Source organism: Rhinoderma darwinii, chromosome 13 (genome assembly GCF_050947455.1).
Source record: "Rhinoderma darwinii isolate aRhiDar2 chromosome 13, aRhiDar2.hap1, whole genome shotgun sequence".
Lineage (NCBI taxonomy): Eukaryota > Metazoa > Chordata > Amphibia > Anura > Rhinodermatidae > Rhinoderma > Rhinoderma darwinii.
This window is the reverse complement of record NC_134699.1, coordinates 63,947,720-63,962,932: the sequence shown is the minus strand read 5'-3', so window position 1 is coordinate 63,962,932 and position 15,213 is coordinate 63,947,720. Positions and strand designations below refer to the sequence as shown.

At 45.8% G+C, this 15,213-nt stretch overlaps 1 protein-coding gene across 1 annotated transcript in view; it reads left to right on the top strand.

Moving 5' to 3' along the window:
• STX8 (syntaxin 8) overlaps nucleotides 1–15,213 on the top strand; it is a 244,015-nt gene that overhangs the window by 105,581 nt on the left and 123,221 nt on the right. The window contains exons 5-6 of the mRNA XM_075845250.1: nucleotides 4,463–4,590; nucleotides 8,779–8,871. Coding sequence (XP_075701365.1) covers nucleotides 4,463–4,590; nucleotides 8,779–8,871 — 221 coding nt within the window. The remainder of the gene's footprint in view (nucleotides 1–4,462; nucleotides 4,591–8,778; nucleotides 8,872–15,213) is intronic.

Below are 15,213 nucleotides of genomic sequence, written 5' to 3'. Positions count from 1 at the left end.
GTGGAGGCAGTTATGGGGGCATTATACTGTGTGGAGGCAGTTATGGGGGCATTATACTGTGTGGAGGCAGTTATGGGGGCATTATCCTGTGTGGAGGGCAGTTATAGGGGCATTATACGGTGTGGCGGGCAGTTATAGGGGCATTATCCTGTGTGGCGGGCAGTTATAGGAGCATTATACTGTGTGGCGGGCAGTTATAGGAGCATTATCCTGTGTGGAGGGCAGTTATAGGAGCATTATACTGTGTGGCGGGCAGTTATAGGGGCATTATACTGTGTGGAGGGCAGTTAGAGGAGCATTATCCTGTGTGGAGGGCAGTTATAGGGGCATTATACTGTGTGGAGGGCAGTTATAGGGGCATTATACTGTGTGGAGGGCAGTTAGAGGAGCATTATCCTGTGTGGAGGGCAGTTAGAGGGGCATTATCCTGTGTGGAGGGCAGTTATAGGGGCATTATCCTGTGTGGAGGGCAGTTATAGGGGCATTATACTGTGTGGAGGGCAGTTTTATGGGCGTTACACTGTGGAGGGCAGTTAGAGGAGCATTATCCTGTGTGGTGGGCAGTTATAGGGGCATTATACTGTGTGGAGGGCAGTTATAGGAGCATTATACTGTGTGGAGGGCAGTTATAGGGGCATTATACTGTGTGGAGGGCAGTTATAGGGGCATTATACTGTGTGGAGGGCAGTTATAGGGGCATTATACTGTGTGGAGGGCAGTTATAGGGGCATTATACTGTGTGGAGGGCAGTTATAGGGGCATTATACTGTGTGGAGGGCAGTTATAGGGGCATTATACTGTGTGGAGGGCAGTTATAGGGGCATTATACTGTGTGGAGGCAGTTATGGGGGCATTATACTGTGTGGAGGCAGTTATGGGGGCATTATACTGTGTGGAGGCAGTTATGGGGGCATTATCCTGTGTGGAGGGCAGTTATAGGGGCATTATACTGTGTGGAGGGCAGTTATGGGGGCATTATCCTGTGTGGAGGGCAGTTATAGGGGCATTATACTGTGTGGAGGGCAGTTATAGGGGCATTATACTGTGTGGAGGCAGTTATGGGGGCATTATACTGTGTGGAGGCAGTTATGGGGGCATTATCCTGTGTGGAGGGCAGTTATAGGGGCATTATACTGTGTGGAGGGCAGTTATAGGGGCATTATACTGTGTGGAGGGCAGTTATAGGGGCATTATACTGTGTGGAGGGCAGTTATAGGGGCATTATACTGTGTGGAGGGCAGTTATAGGGGCATTATACTGTGTGGAGGGCAGTTATAGGGGCATTATACTGTGTGGAGGCAGTTATGGGGGCATTATACTGTGTGGAGGCAGTTATGGGGGCATTATACTGTGTGGAGGCAGTTATGGGGGCATTATCCTGTGTGGAGGGCAGTTATAGGGGCATTATACGGTGTGGCGGGCAGTTATAGGGGCATTATCCTGTGTGGCGGGCAGTTATAGGAGCATTATACTGTGTGGCGGGCAGTTATAGGAGCATTATCCTGTGTGGAGGGCAGTTATAGGAGCATTATACTGTGTGGCGGGCAGTTATAGGGGCATTATACTGTGTGGAGGGCAGTTAGAGGAGCATTATCCTGTGTGGAGGGCAGTTATAGGGGCATTATACTGTGTGGAGGGCAGTTATAGGGGCATTATACTGTGTGGAGGGCAGTTAGAGGAGCATTATCCTGTGTGGAGGGCAGTTAGAGGGGCATTATCCTGTGTGGAGGGCAGTTATAGGGGCATTATCCTGTGTGGAGGGCAGTTATAGGGGCATTATACTGTGTGGAGGGCAGTTTTATGGGCGTTACACTGTGGAGGGCAGTTAGAGGAGCATTATCCTGTGTGGTGGGCAGTTATAGGGGCATTATACTGTGTGGAGGGCAGTTATAGGAGCATTATACTGTGTGGAGGGCAGTTATAGGGGCATTATACTGTGTGGAGGGCAGTTATAGGGGCATTATACTGTGTGGAGGGCAGTTATAGGGGCATTATACTGTGTGGAGGGCAGTTATAGGGGCATTATACTGTGTGGAGGGCAGTTATAGGGGCATTATACTGTGTGGAGGGCAGTTATAGGGGCATTATACTGTGTGGAGGGCAGTTATAGGGGCATTATACTGTGTGGAGGCAGTTATGGGGGCATTATACTGTGTGGAGGCAGTTATGGGGGCATTATACTGTGTGGAGGCAGTTATGGGGGCATTATCCTGTGTGGAGGGCAGTTATAGGGGCATTATACGGTGTGGCGGGCAGTTATAGGGGCATTATCCTGTGTGGCGGGCAGTTATAGGAGCATTATACTGTGTGGCGGGCAGTTATAGGAGCATTATCCTGTGTGGAGGGCAGTTATAGGAGCATTATACTGTGTGGCGGGCTGTTATAGGGGCATTATACTGTGTGGAGGGCAGTTAGAGGAGCATTATCCTGTGTGGAGGGCAGTTATAGGGGCATTATACTGTGTGGAGGGCAGTTATAGGGGCATTATACTGTGTGGAGGGCAGTTAGAGGAGCATTATCCTGTGTGGAGGGCAGTTAGAGGGGCATTATCCTGTGTGGAGGGCAGTTATAGGGGCATTATCCTGTGTGGAGGGCAGTTATAGGGGCATTATACTGTGTGGAGGGCAGTTATAGGGGCATTATACTGTGTGGAGGGCAGTTAGAGGAGCATTATCCTGTGTGGAGGGCAGTTATAGGGGCATTATACTGTGTGGAGGGCAGTTTTATGGGCGTTACACTGTGGAGGGCAGTTAGAGGAGCATTATCCTGTGTGGTGGGCAGTTATAGGGGCATTATACTGTGTGGAGGGCAGTTATAGGAGCATTATACTGTGTGGAGGGCAGTTATAGGGGCATTATACTGTGTGGAGGGCAGTTATAGGGGCATTATACTGTGTGGAGGGCAGTTATAGGGGCATTATACTGTGTGGAGGGCAGTTATAGGGGCATTATACTGTGTGGAGGGCAGTTAGAGGAGCATTATCCTGTGTGGAGGGCAGTTATAGGGGCATTATACTGTGTGGAGGGCAGTTATAGGGGCATTATACTGTGTGGAGGGCAGTTATAGGGGCATTATACTGTGTGGAGGGCAGTTATAGGGGCATTATACTGTGTGGAGGGCAGTTAGAGGAGCATTATCCTGTGTGGAGGGCAGTTATAGGGGCATTATACTGTGTGGAGGGCAGTTATAGGGGCATTATACTGTGTGGAGGGCAGTTATAGGGGCATTATACTGTGTGGAGGGCAGTTAGAGGAGCATTATCCTGTGTGGAGGGCAGTTATAGGGGCATTATCCTGTGTGAAGGGCAGTTTTATGGGCATTACACTGTGTGGAGGGCAGTTAGAGGAGCATTATACTGTGGAGGGCAGTTATGGGGGGCAATATACTGTGGAGGGCAGTTAGAGGAGCATTATACTGTGGAGGGCAGTTATGGGGGCAATATACTGTGGAGGGCAGTTATAGGGGCATTATACTGTGTGGGGGATCTATGGGGCATTATTCTGTGTGGGGAGCACTATGGTGGCAATATACTGAGTATGGGCAGTGTCAGGGGGTATATGATATACAGTAGTATACAGCAGCCTCAGGGGATAAATATTAATTCAATTGCGTTGCATGCAAATAGGGGGCTTGCAAAAAGTGGTGCGGCTAAATAATCGCCCAGCCCTGCACTGGCATTACAAAAGATTGGCTTATTCCTAGCTTTTGTGGGTTGTACTGGTTACTTTGGTTTCTCTACATCACACTTGCTATATGTAGTTCAGTGCCCCTGATATGGAGAGAACCTCTGCAGTTAAGGAGCTCGGGGTCCTTTTTATTGTGTAGGGGGCCAATACCTCTAATCTAGTGTACGTTTACCAACCAGATCACTAACTTGCTGGCTATAAATGTGTCCTGTTCTTTAGTCAGATTTTTTTATTCCAGATATAACCCCCCCCCCCCCCCCCCCCACTAAGAGCAGCCCCCTTGTGGCTGATGAAAGACGACCGCTGCCTATAAACTGACTAGCATATAGTGAATTAAAATGTAAATGGCTGGGCAATTTATATTTGAGGTCATGAATTCTGTTAATCTGACATCCTCATGACTGCTGAGATGCCAGATTAACGCTTATTCTGAACAATCTGACTACGTTATATACACTATATGCACTTAGCTGCTCTCTGGTGGCTCCTGAAGATGTCCGAGAAGTCTCTCTTGCACACACCTGTAGTCCCGACTACACTTCCGGGCATTGACACCTAGGCACTGGCGGTCTAGTGCCGGCACCACTGCCTTTTTTTTTACCATTTTCAAGGGGACCGCTCTATCATCTTCATCCACAGTAGATCAGCGAAGTGCCAGACTTTAATGTAAATTCCTGTTAATCAGTCATGACCTTTTTTTTTTTGCCAGATCAGGAAATTCGCCAGATTAAAGGACTTTTACGTTTCCTAATTTATTGCATTCTTCCATTAACCAGGTCGAGTCTGATGACTGGCGGAGCTGCAGGATTGTCTCAGTACAACCCATGGGTGATTGAGGAACCAGAGGAGACAAGAGGTTTTGGGAATGGAGAACTGAGGCAACAACAGCAACGGATTATAACAGGTAAACTGTCCCAGCACGTGACATTATTCGCGTAGTTTGGAATTGGTGACATCATTCGTTTTGCTGATCGACTAGGGTCCCCTTTTAAGTCCCTGAAAACCAATGTAAGGTGTCTATCCGCTTAAGATAGCTGGCAGCGCTTATCTGTGCTGGGTAACAAAGGCCATGTACAAATCCAACTTCTTTCCTCCAACACCAAATGTTAGAAACAGTCGGTCTGCTCTTCTATACATTGGGGGCCGATCTCATTTATCTAATGTGTTTGGCCAGCTTTAGTGTATTCTGTAGACTGTGGTTCTTTACACTGCCTACAGTGGGGCTGGGCAAGTAATCGGGAAAAAAAAAATGAAACAGAAATTCAGCGCAATTAAAGAGGCTCTGTCACCACATTATAAGTGCCCTGTCTCCTATATAAGGAGATCGGCGCTATAATGTAGGTGACAGCAGAGCTTTTTATTTAATAAAACGATCTATTTTTACCACTTTATTAGCGATTTTAGATTTATGCTAATTAGTTTCTTAATGCCCAAGTGGGCGTGTTTTTACTTTAGACCAAGTGGGCGTTGTACAGGTGAGTGTATGACGCTGACCAATCAGTGACCAATCAGCGTCATGCACTCCTCTCCATTCATTTACTCAGCGCATAGGGATCCTGCTAGATCCTTATGTGCTGTCTTATACTGACACATTAACAATACTGAAGTGTTTAGACAGTGAATAGACATTCCACGGGATGTCTATTCACAATCTCTGCACTTAGTTACTCTGTCTGTGGTAGTTACAGCAGAGGAAGCGTAATCCCGCGAGATTACGCTGTAAATGACAGGTTACAACGAGATTACGCTTCCTCTGCTGTAAGTACCACAAATACAGTAACGAAGTGCAGAGATTGTGAATAGACATCCCGTGGAATGTCTATTCACCGTCTAAACACTTCAGTATTGTTAATGTGTTCGTATAAGACAGCACATAAGGATCTAGCAGGATCCCTATGCGCTGAGTAAATGAATGGAGAGAAGTGCATGACGCTGATTGGTCACTGATTGGTCAGCGTCATACACTCCTCTGTACAACGCCCACTTGGTCTAAAGTAAAAATACGCCCACTTGGGCATTAAGACACTCATTAGCATAAATCTAAAATCGCTAATAAAGTGGTAAAAATAGATCGTTTTGTAGGAGACAGGGCACTTATAATGTGGTGACAGAGACTCTTTAACCGACGTCATCTTGTGCATATCGTTTTCCTGGTTTAAACGGTATCTGCATCTTCAGGACACAGATACAGTTGAATCAAATGGTAGCGCAGGGGACCGTAAGGTCCCTGCTCTACCATTCACTATGTATCGCCGAACGCGAGGCAGTGATGTCATCGCGCAGAGCCGCACACACCAGAGGAGCAGAGGGATCTCCTCCACTCATCGTGGGAACGGGGTTAGGTGAGTATGTATGTTATTTTTATGAGGCACAATTAGGGCTGTGCGGGGGCATTGTACAGCGTGGGGGAAGTTATGTGTCATTTTACTGCGTCGGGGCAACTATAGGGGGCATTATACTGTGTGGAGAACAGTTATAGGGGCATTATACTGTGTAGAGGCAACTGTGGGGGCATTATACTGTGTGGAGGGCAGTTATAGGGGTATTATACTGTGTGGAGGCAACTGTGGGGGCATTATAAAGGTGACGATTGCACCAGTTACCCGTTTGTGGTGCCCAGAGAAGTTTATACTTTCCTCCCCCTAGCAGTATTGAAGGGCAGATCCCCTATCCCTGGTGGGATACAGAATCAATGTAGGAATAGTTTGAATTCAGCTTTTCCCCTCCTATTCTACGTGGGTGCTGATTGAATCCATGTGTAATACTCTCTCTGTGGAATTGGTTTTAACCAGAAAGGAATGCCAGCCAGTATAGATCTAATAATTTCGTTTCTCCCTACACAGCAGTCTTAATAGGCCTCAGCGAGGCAAAGTGGCGATCACTAACGCCCTGTTTTCAGGATTGTCCACATCAATTATCAGACGTTTTGCTCTGTGTAAGAACGTTCATGCTGTACCATTACAGAAAATTAGGCCTAATTTGTTGCAAACGTTTTTCTGGGTCTGATTTCAAAGAACAAAGCTGTCAGATCGAGGAGATTACATGTTCTGGCAGCGCTAAAACGTTCCTAGAAATCAGCCTACAAAATCCCCAGTCGTCCAGTCGAATTGCTCGTTGCTGGAGGTCCTGTGTTTATGGCTGCCATTGGGGATGAGAGAAATAATAAGGAAAATATGGAATTTCATAGTTGTGCAGAGATACATTTTGATGTTTTTATTATTTTATTTCTCATCATTTACTCTCCAGGACTTTTGGGATCCCATAGCAGCCCCTGTCTTCAGGCAGTGAGGCACAGGAACACTGATTGTGGCCCCATGCACACAACCGTAGAATTCATCCGTTACAGCGGTCCGAAATTACGGACTCATTCACTTCTATTGACCACGTTTACGCGAAGGTGTCCGGGCCGCAGAAATCCTCCGCAAAAAATAGGATATGACTATCTTTTGCTTTTTTATGGACCATGCTCCCATGCTTTGTATGGGAGCACGGGCATAAAATGCAGGTGGCCGGCCGGCCCGTGATCGCGGACCGTGATTACGTGCACGGCCATGTGTATGGGGCCTGAGAATGGGAAGGGGGAATAAGACCATAGAGTTTTCTAATACAAAGAAAATGCAATTGGCGCACATCTGGGCCTCTACACAGACACGGCGATCCTTTGGGGTGTCTGGAAGCCGCGGAGATGTCCCTAATTAAGATGAGAGGAATCCCTGTCTGGTCAACTCATTATAACCCTTTCTGTGCCATAAACCTGGTGCCTCAACAATGAGAAATTTTCAAGAACTTCTACACTTGGTTTCTAAACCAACAGGGAATCTTGTCTACGTGTGTGTGTTCACCTTTTGAGTTTGAGAGTAACTTTGTAAATACAATACACCACATTGGAGTACATTTATATTGATCGGTTCTATCATACTCCAGTCACAACCAGGGCTGCATTCACAATTCTACTGGCTGCTTTTTAGAATCTGTCAGCACCGTGCAGACAGACACACCCCCATGGGCACAAAGCCTAGGAGGTTCCACATTGAGCTAGATGTTGTTGTGTTTTTAACACCTCACACTAATATAATGTGCCTCATTGAAACACTACATCTCCCACAATGCTCCAAAGCAAAGCATGCTCTGTATAGACATTGAATCACTCGTGGGCAGTGGTGAAATTTGTGCGCTTGAGAGCTATCAGCAGAATTTTCAATGAAGCTCTGGATTTGACTGGAGTATAAAGCTGGCCGTAGACATGAGATATTTATCTGCAGACCATTTGGTGAGATTTTCTGACCATCTGATGTCTGTGGTGGTCGTACACATAAAGGTAGACATACACATTAGATGTACGTAGACTGAACCCGCCAATTTTAGTAGGGACTGACTATCTAATGTGTATGGCGGCGTCCCCACTCTTCAACGGTGGCAGATGTTGGGGAAGAGAATAGTCACATGTTTAATTTGGGGAGTCAGGAGGAATAGCCGGTCGTTCGGCCGACCGCTATCTAAAGTGTGTGGCTAGTTTAAGATTAACTGCAGACGGTACTAAAATAAGCTGGGTCTGCAGATAAATATCTTGTGTCCTGGCCAGCTTAAAGCTGCCTATACACTCAAGACTTCTATCCCTCCTGACTCTGCCATACACCTGCATCTTGGCTCGGCTGAGCGCGCATGTGTATTCAATGTGGAGAGGGGAATAAGACGCTGGCAGACACTTCTGGCAGCGGCTGGTCCTGCCGAAATCGGCGGGTTCAGCTGACTATCATCTGATGTGTATGGGTACCTTAGGAAATGGTGATACGCAAGATCAGTACAAGGCTAGCAAAGTATTTGCAAGGATTCTCAATTGTATATATCAATTGAACTGGATCTTAAAATGACCTCTACCACCTGGGTATTTCTCTTTTTTATTTTATTATTATTTTTTGGAGGGGCCCTTAGTATGTATATTCTGTTTCCATCCTTTAATTATTAAGACATAGACGCAGTCAGGCTCTCTATTATAGCGTTATGGAGTGGTGACCATATTCTTATGGCTACATGTTCAGTTCACAGAATGACTGCTGACCGCGATTTTAACGTTTATTATTTCTGTATGCAGAACAAGACGCTGGCCTGGACGCCCTCTCATCTATTATTGGCAGACAGAAGCAGATGGGTTATGATATTGGAAATGAATTGGATGAACAAAACGGTGAGTGACGAAGCCTTGTTGTTCCACAGATTTATTTCAAGGCTTTTCCAGATTACAGCAATAAGTCAAGGGCATGAAGTATAAGAATTAAAAACGCCCTCGACCCTTTTAAAAACTACTTTGACCAATTGCCACAGAGTGTGATGACATCACTTTGGGCATCTATTGACTGGCACAGTCACGTGAATTGATAACACCACGTAGACGGTGATCATGTTCACTTGTGAATAGCTGGGACCGATGAATGATGATGGAAATGGGGCAGAATGAATAAGGTAGGTTTAATATGAAGGTTACTTATTTTTTTTAAATATTTTGGGCCAATATTTTTTTATATTTATTTATATTTTTTTACTTCCCTTCCCCCACTCATCTTGGTAGCCCTTAAAAAGTGCATTACTCAGCAGAGGATGACAATGAGCACGTAAGAACGCCCCTCCTAGGATAAGAGTCTGAAATCTGAGACCTGATTGGACCAATATTCAGTATTAAATAGGATATATAGCAAGACCTAATTTGCGGAATGCCTTTACCTTAATGCTTAGGAAGAATTGCTCCATCCCTAGTGTGAATGTTGCCGAGGCTGGGGTGATGGAACCATAGGGGGTTAACCTTATGTAATGGCGGGTATGATGTCATTGCCATGATGTCACTCCCAAACAAACCCCTCATTTATAGAAGTGCGATTCTCACCAGCTTCCCTGAATCCCGTCTGCTCATTGCTTGGCCGCTTGCTCTTTTCTTGTCAAGTGGCTGATATTTGCAAGGTGCTTTTGTCCTGTGCTGGGTCAAGCAGACAAGAAAACAAATCATTTCCTCGCCACAGTAAAAAAAAAACGAGGAAGTTTTTTTTTTTTTTCTCTCCTTTCTTATACCCTGCCAAAAGCGACACATCTCGAAATGTAAATATTTGTCTCGTGAGAACTGCGCTCCGACAAAACAAACACTAAAAGAGTGAGAGAATATTCAATAAACCGTCGCAGGGGCCCCACTAAACCCTCCAGTTGATAGACGTTGCGAAGATGCCAGTGTGGTAAGGTTACTAAGCTATGGGGGTTTACAGGCAAAATAGGATAATCCGTAATAATAAGTAGTTATTTTTTTTATTGTGTATTTATTCTCCCCATCTATTTGCTTGGGAAAAGAATGATTGATCCATTTTCTCCCGATTTCTCTCTTTGTGATGTGTCTTAACGGATATCACATCTATAGACAAATAAACACTGATTGCATTGTACATGTTTAGTCATGAGATCACAGGGACTCTCAAAGGATATTTGCAAATTACATCAATGCCATGTACATAGAGCCTGTACGGTGTCACTTGGAGTCCCCATAGTTCCGTATTATGGATCTGTAAGTTTACTGCCGTATGGTGCATCCATGCGACAACGTGTTCCGCCATAGAAGCATTGCATTGAGAATTCTTCCATAACATGGCATGCAATGGACCATGCCACAATTTCATTCCTCTCTGATTTTATACGGAGGTTTTACCTCCGTATGCCTCCATGTAAAAACAGAGGTACACTGAGCTACACTATATGCAGCCATTTTTTCAGCTCTGGAGCAATCATTTAGTCACGCAGTCACCCAGAATATGAATGCATAGTCCCTGCTTTCTTTTTTCCCTTCTTCCGTCTCTCTGTGGCTCCTTCTCTTTTAGGCCGCTGTCCCACAGCAGTATTTTGGTCAGTATTTGTAGCCTAAACCAGGAGTGGCACATAAACAGAAAAAATTATAATGGAAAGATTTGCACGTCTTTCATGTTTTGGACCCACCCCTGGTTTTGTTATTTCCAATAAACCCCTAACAAGAAGTTTTATAGCGATAACTCAAAAAATCAGCATGATGTAAAATATTGCTATCATTTTATGTTTCGTTTAAGAAAATATTAGGAATTCACTCTAATTTGCTTTCGATCCTATGCAAAGGATTGGATATGACTTTTTCACACGGAGACGCGTGCAGGATTGAGTCAGCCGACTTCCATCTTGTCCTCCTCCGTGAGTCAGCCTCACTGTTTATTGGAGGCTAGGCTATGTGACGAACCGCTGCCCATAAAACCACCTTCTCCACAGTAATAGGGAACCGTCGGCCCCTCATTACCTGATAAAATGTCCTCGCTCCATAATTGCAAACACAACTCTCTCCCTTTTGTTACTCGTCTCATTATTGACATCCCGCAATTTTATAGGCACTTGTAAATGTTTATATGATGATTGGGCATTGAACGCTTGTGAAGTACCAGAATAACTAGATACAGTCCAGGGAGCGTTTGGATGGGACAGAAACTATACGCTGAAATAAACACTAAAGGGGTCAAGAGAAACAAGAACGACTGCATCGCTGAAAGTTTACAACCCTTTAAATGTTTGTTTTAGTCCCATTCAAGAACGTTGTCATCAGTAGTGTAACTATAGAGGGCCGGGCGGTAGCAGTCGCACACGGGCCCTGGCGCTTGTACGGCCCAAAACCCCTATTTACCCCATAAGAATATACCAATATTAGTAATGCCACGTGATAGGTGGGGTGGGGGGCCCTGTTACAGGTTTTGCATTGGTTCCCAGAAGCTGCAAGTTACGCCTCTCACTGCTATGTCACAACCAATCAGAGTTCAGTTTGTTGTCAGACCTCTTGCTACAAACCACACAGCGCATTCTGCATTAACGAACTACAGATTAAATGACATTGACGCAGGACAGGTGGAGCCACCTTGTGGAATAAAGTGCAAAGTGTATTTCACCACATGGTTTAGAAGCATACGTCCATAGCGTCTACATTTAGGCGGGATTCACACGACCGGGTCGTTCCCGAGCCCGAGTGTCGGCCGGTAAAATCGGCCATTTTGCCCGGCCGGTTTGCATAAAGTTATGCATCCGTGCCGGGCCGGGCAGATCCGGACAGTGACATCAGCGGCAGCTCCTGAAGGGGAATCCCCATGTGTTCGGGGATTCCGCTTCAGGAGTTTCCCCTGATGTCACTGCCCAGATATGGACAGAGACATCAAGCGCTCCGTCCAGGAGCGGAATCCCCGAAAACACGGGGATTCCGTTCCTTCAAGGAGCTAAAGTGCGGCTAGCACATAGCAGAGCGGGGAGATACCTCCCTGCTCTGCTATAGTGGCGTCGCTGCAGTAGTAGCAACCGCAGCATCAGCAGCTGCTGCTACTAGCGGCGCCATCGAAGGTGTCACCGAGCCAGGGTGCTTTTAACAAGCAGGGGAAGGGAGCCAGCGCAGCGCTCCCTCCACCTGCTGTACACCCCAGCCCTGCTACACAGTGTACAGCGATGCCATTCGTCAGAATGGCATCAACTCCTCCTCCTCACATGCACTCTGCGCTGTGAGGAGGAGGAGATAGAGCGCAAGCGCCGGGAAACCCAGCCATCACTCGGGACACATTCCGGTGATGGCCGTGTAATACCCGGCCCCATAGACTTCTATGGGAGCCGGGCGGCCGGGTGCCCGGGCAAAGATAGAGCATGTCCTATTTTTTGACGGCCGGATTTCCCGGCCGTCAAAAAATCGGTCGTGTGAATAGCCCCATTAGGGGTCTATCATTCCTAATGCAGCCGGGTGCCGGCCGATTTATGAACGGCCGGCACCCGGCCGGGAAACCCTGTCGTGTGAATGAGGCCTGACAGAACACATTTTCATTTCATCCAGTTGGTATTTTCTGTTACTGGCCTGCTAAAAACCAGCATGGCTGCGAATGCAGTTTCTAGAAGGGTCTCCACCCTTGTCTCCTAATGCTGGAGTGGTAGTGTGATGTGTGTGGCACTGGATAAAACCAGATAGATTTGTCATCCAGGGGTCTGAAAAAGAAAAGCGACAACCCCTGTTAGAGTGTCTTAAGTCCCTTATACACCAGCCAATTATCGGGCAGACGAGCGTTCACGGAACGCTCGTTCTTGATAATTGCCTTGTGGAAACAGAGCAACGATCAGCCGATGAATGAAGAAACGCTCGTTCATCAGATGATTGTATCGTTTTAAATGCCGAAACTATTCTAGTTGTCGGCAGCACATCTTGGTGTGTAAACCGGTAGACACGCTGCCGACATGATATAAATGGATGGGGACGGCCGATCAGAGTAACGACTGCTCGTCCCCATCCAGAGCTCCTGGTGTAAGGAGCAGACGATCGCCGATCAACGAGCTGTCTCGTCGGGCTGTGTAATATCACCTTTACTCTAGAGGACCAGGCAGGTCAATGTATTGCATAGACATCCCATTGATGTTAATGAGAACTGTATCATGCTTCATTTCCGATGTGAAAAATGTAACATTTGTTGCAAAGTTCCCTCGCAGATGGGGGTCTCGGCAGTAGGACACCTTGTCATCAGCTTATCTTTGGGGGGAGTCTTTTAACAATATACCTGATAAGGATAAGTTCACATCACTGGTTTCCATTTTGGATACGTCACATGACGGATACCAATTCTGACCAATGGAACTCACTTGACGTTAATTTGTTCCATTGGTTTCCGTCAGTTTTTGTAATTTTATCGGAAATAATAGCACTGTGTAGCTCACTCTATTATCCGTCATTTTTGGCACAATCTGTGATGGAGACTCCTAATGTAACCGAGATGTGAACTTCGACTTAAATACAAGAGCAGCCAAGGCCTACTGCACAGAAAATCAATATTCACCGCGGCTTTACTCTCTGTATCTCAGCAGTCGATAGAATCATTTATGACAGTCCCTGAATTTGACTGATAAGTAGAACTTGGGACCCAGACAGGCCATGCTTACCCCTTGCCCTTTCACGCCTCTGTCTATAGCACAACAACTTTACGCTTGGCAAAACTTCTTATGGGTTCTGGGGACCAAAAAGGAGTCAACCAGCGGTAAAGGATGCAGTAGACGTGCCCAAGACGTGCGGGAATCCACTCCTATAACCACAGGAGCATTGAAGGTTCAGGATATGGAGAAAATGGCATAGTCGAAGAAGAATGTTTGGCTCTGGGTCATGATGATCTGGAGCCACGCAAAGGAAGAAGGGATTATTTGCAGATTCAGATGCGGTTTATGGGCGCAGTGATGAGAACTTTCGCATTGACGTCTCGATGGCTAGTCACGCGAGGTCACGGTGATTCTCTTAAATTCCTCAGGCTTTAAATAACTGAATTGTTTGGGCGGAACGCGAGGTAAACGCGTGTTTTACGTACTTCATTCACAGGCCTTGCATGCCTCCAGCACTAATAAGGTTGCCACTTGGCTCGGCATGAGAGGGAGGAATCCGCCAGCTACATTAGCCACCTGGCTCCGCATTACCAGACCAGATCCAGCCTGTCAAAGTTTCACATCTGGACGAGAACGTTTTTCAAAGGTTTCTATCAGAAAGGCCTGGTCCTGCATCTCTCATTATTCGCTGAGGTTCCCCCCGGAGAAAGTCTGGTTGTCGTTGGGAGAGGAATAAAAAAATTTAAATAAAACGCTGTGCTGTATTCAGAGAGGAGGAAGGCGTTTCGTAAGCGGCCATATTTTTAGTCAGGAGAAGCAAATTACTCTGACACTACCCCTGTCACATGCATCCCTGACCTCACTAACATCATCACATGAGTAAAAAGGTTACTTCCACCCCACATGGTCAATAAGCTGAAATACTCTGTGCTGCTCTAGAATCCCACTATTGCACTTTTAGTCTCTGACCTCCCACAAGATCAGCTCACGCTTCTTCCGAAATACTCTTCGGGACCCTGCTCCGTTCATTCTGTAACTCTGTGACCGTCTACAAGATTTGCACATGTTTTACCTGAAATTCTCTGTGCTGCTTGGGACGCTGCGCCAGCGTTTGCACTGCAAGGTTGGATCTGTGGATGTCCAAAGACCTATTTCAGAGTGTGTAGTTTACGTTAAGTGTCATGTATAAAAGTGTACTTTTTTTTTAGGTAAAAAATGGACAAAAGTATGCCGATGTATGAGTATACACTAAACGTACACGATATAAAAAACAGACGTAAACAGAAAATGTTACACATTTGTATATGCTCGGCGGATATCACAAACGCCATGTGAATGTGGCCTTACAAATAAAAGAATTATTTTCGCACCTTCCCTCCATTACATTTTGTTTAAGGTTTTTTAATTATTTGTACAAGTGTTTCTTTATGTCATGAAGAATTGATGTTTCTACTTTAGTTTTACTATTAACCAGCTGTCTCTGTCTGCATACTCCATCAAAGGAGGTGTACAGGGAATGTTTTGCTTTCTTCTCGGTTTAATCCTCAAAAATTATTTTCCTTAATTTAAAACCATCGCATAGTTAAGCTTATTTAAGGCTTTTTTCATACGTGTCGTCTTTTGTGTTTTTATTTTACTTCCAACAATTTTTTTT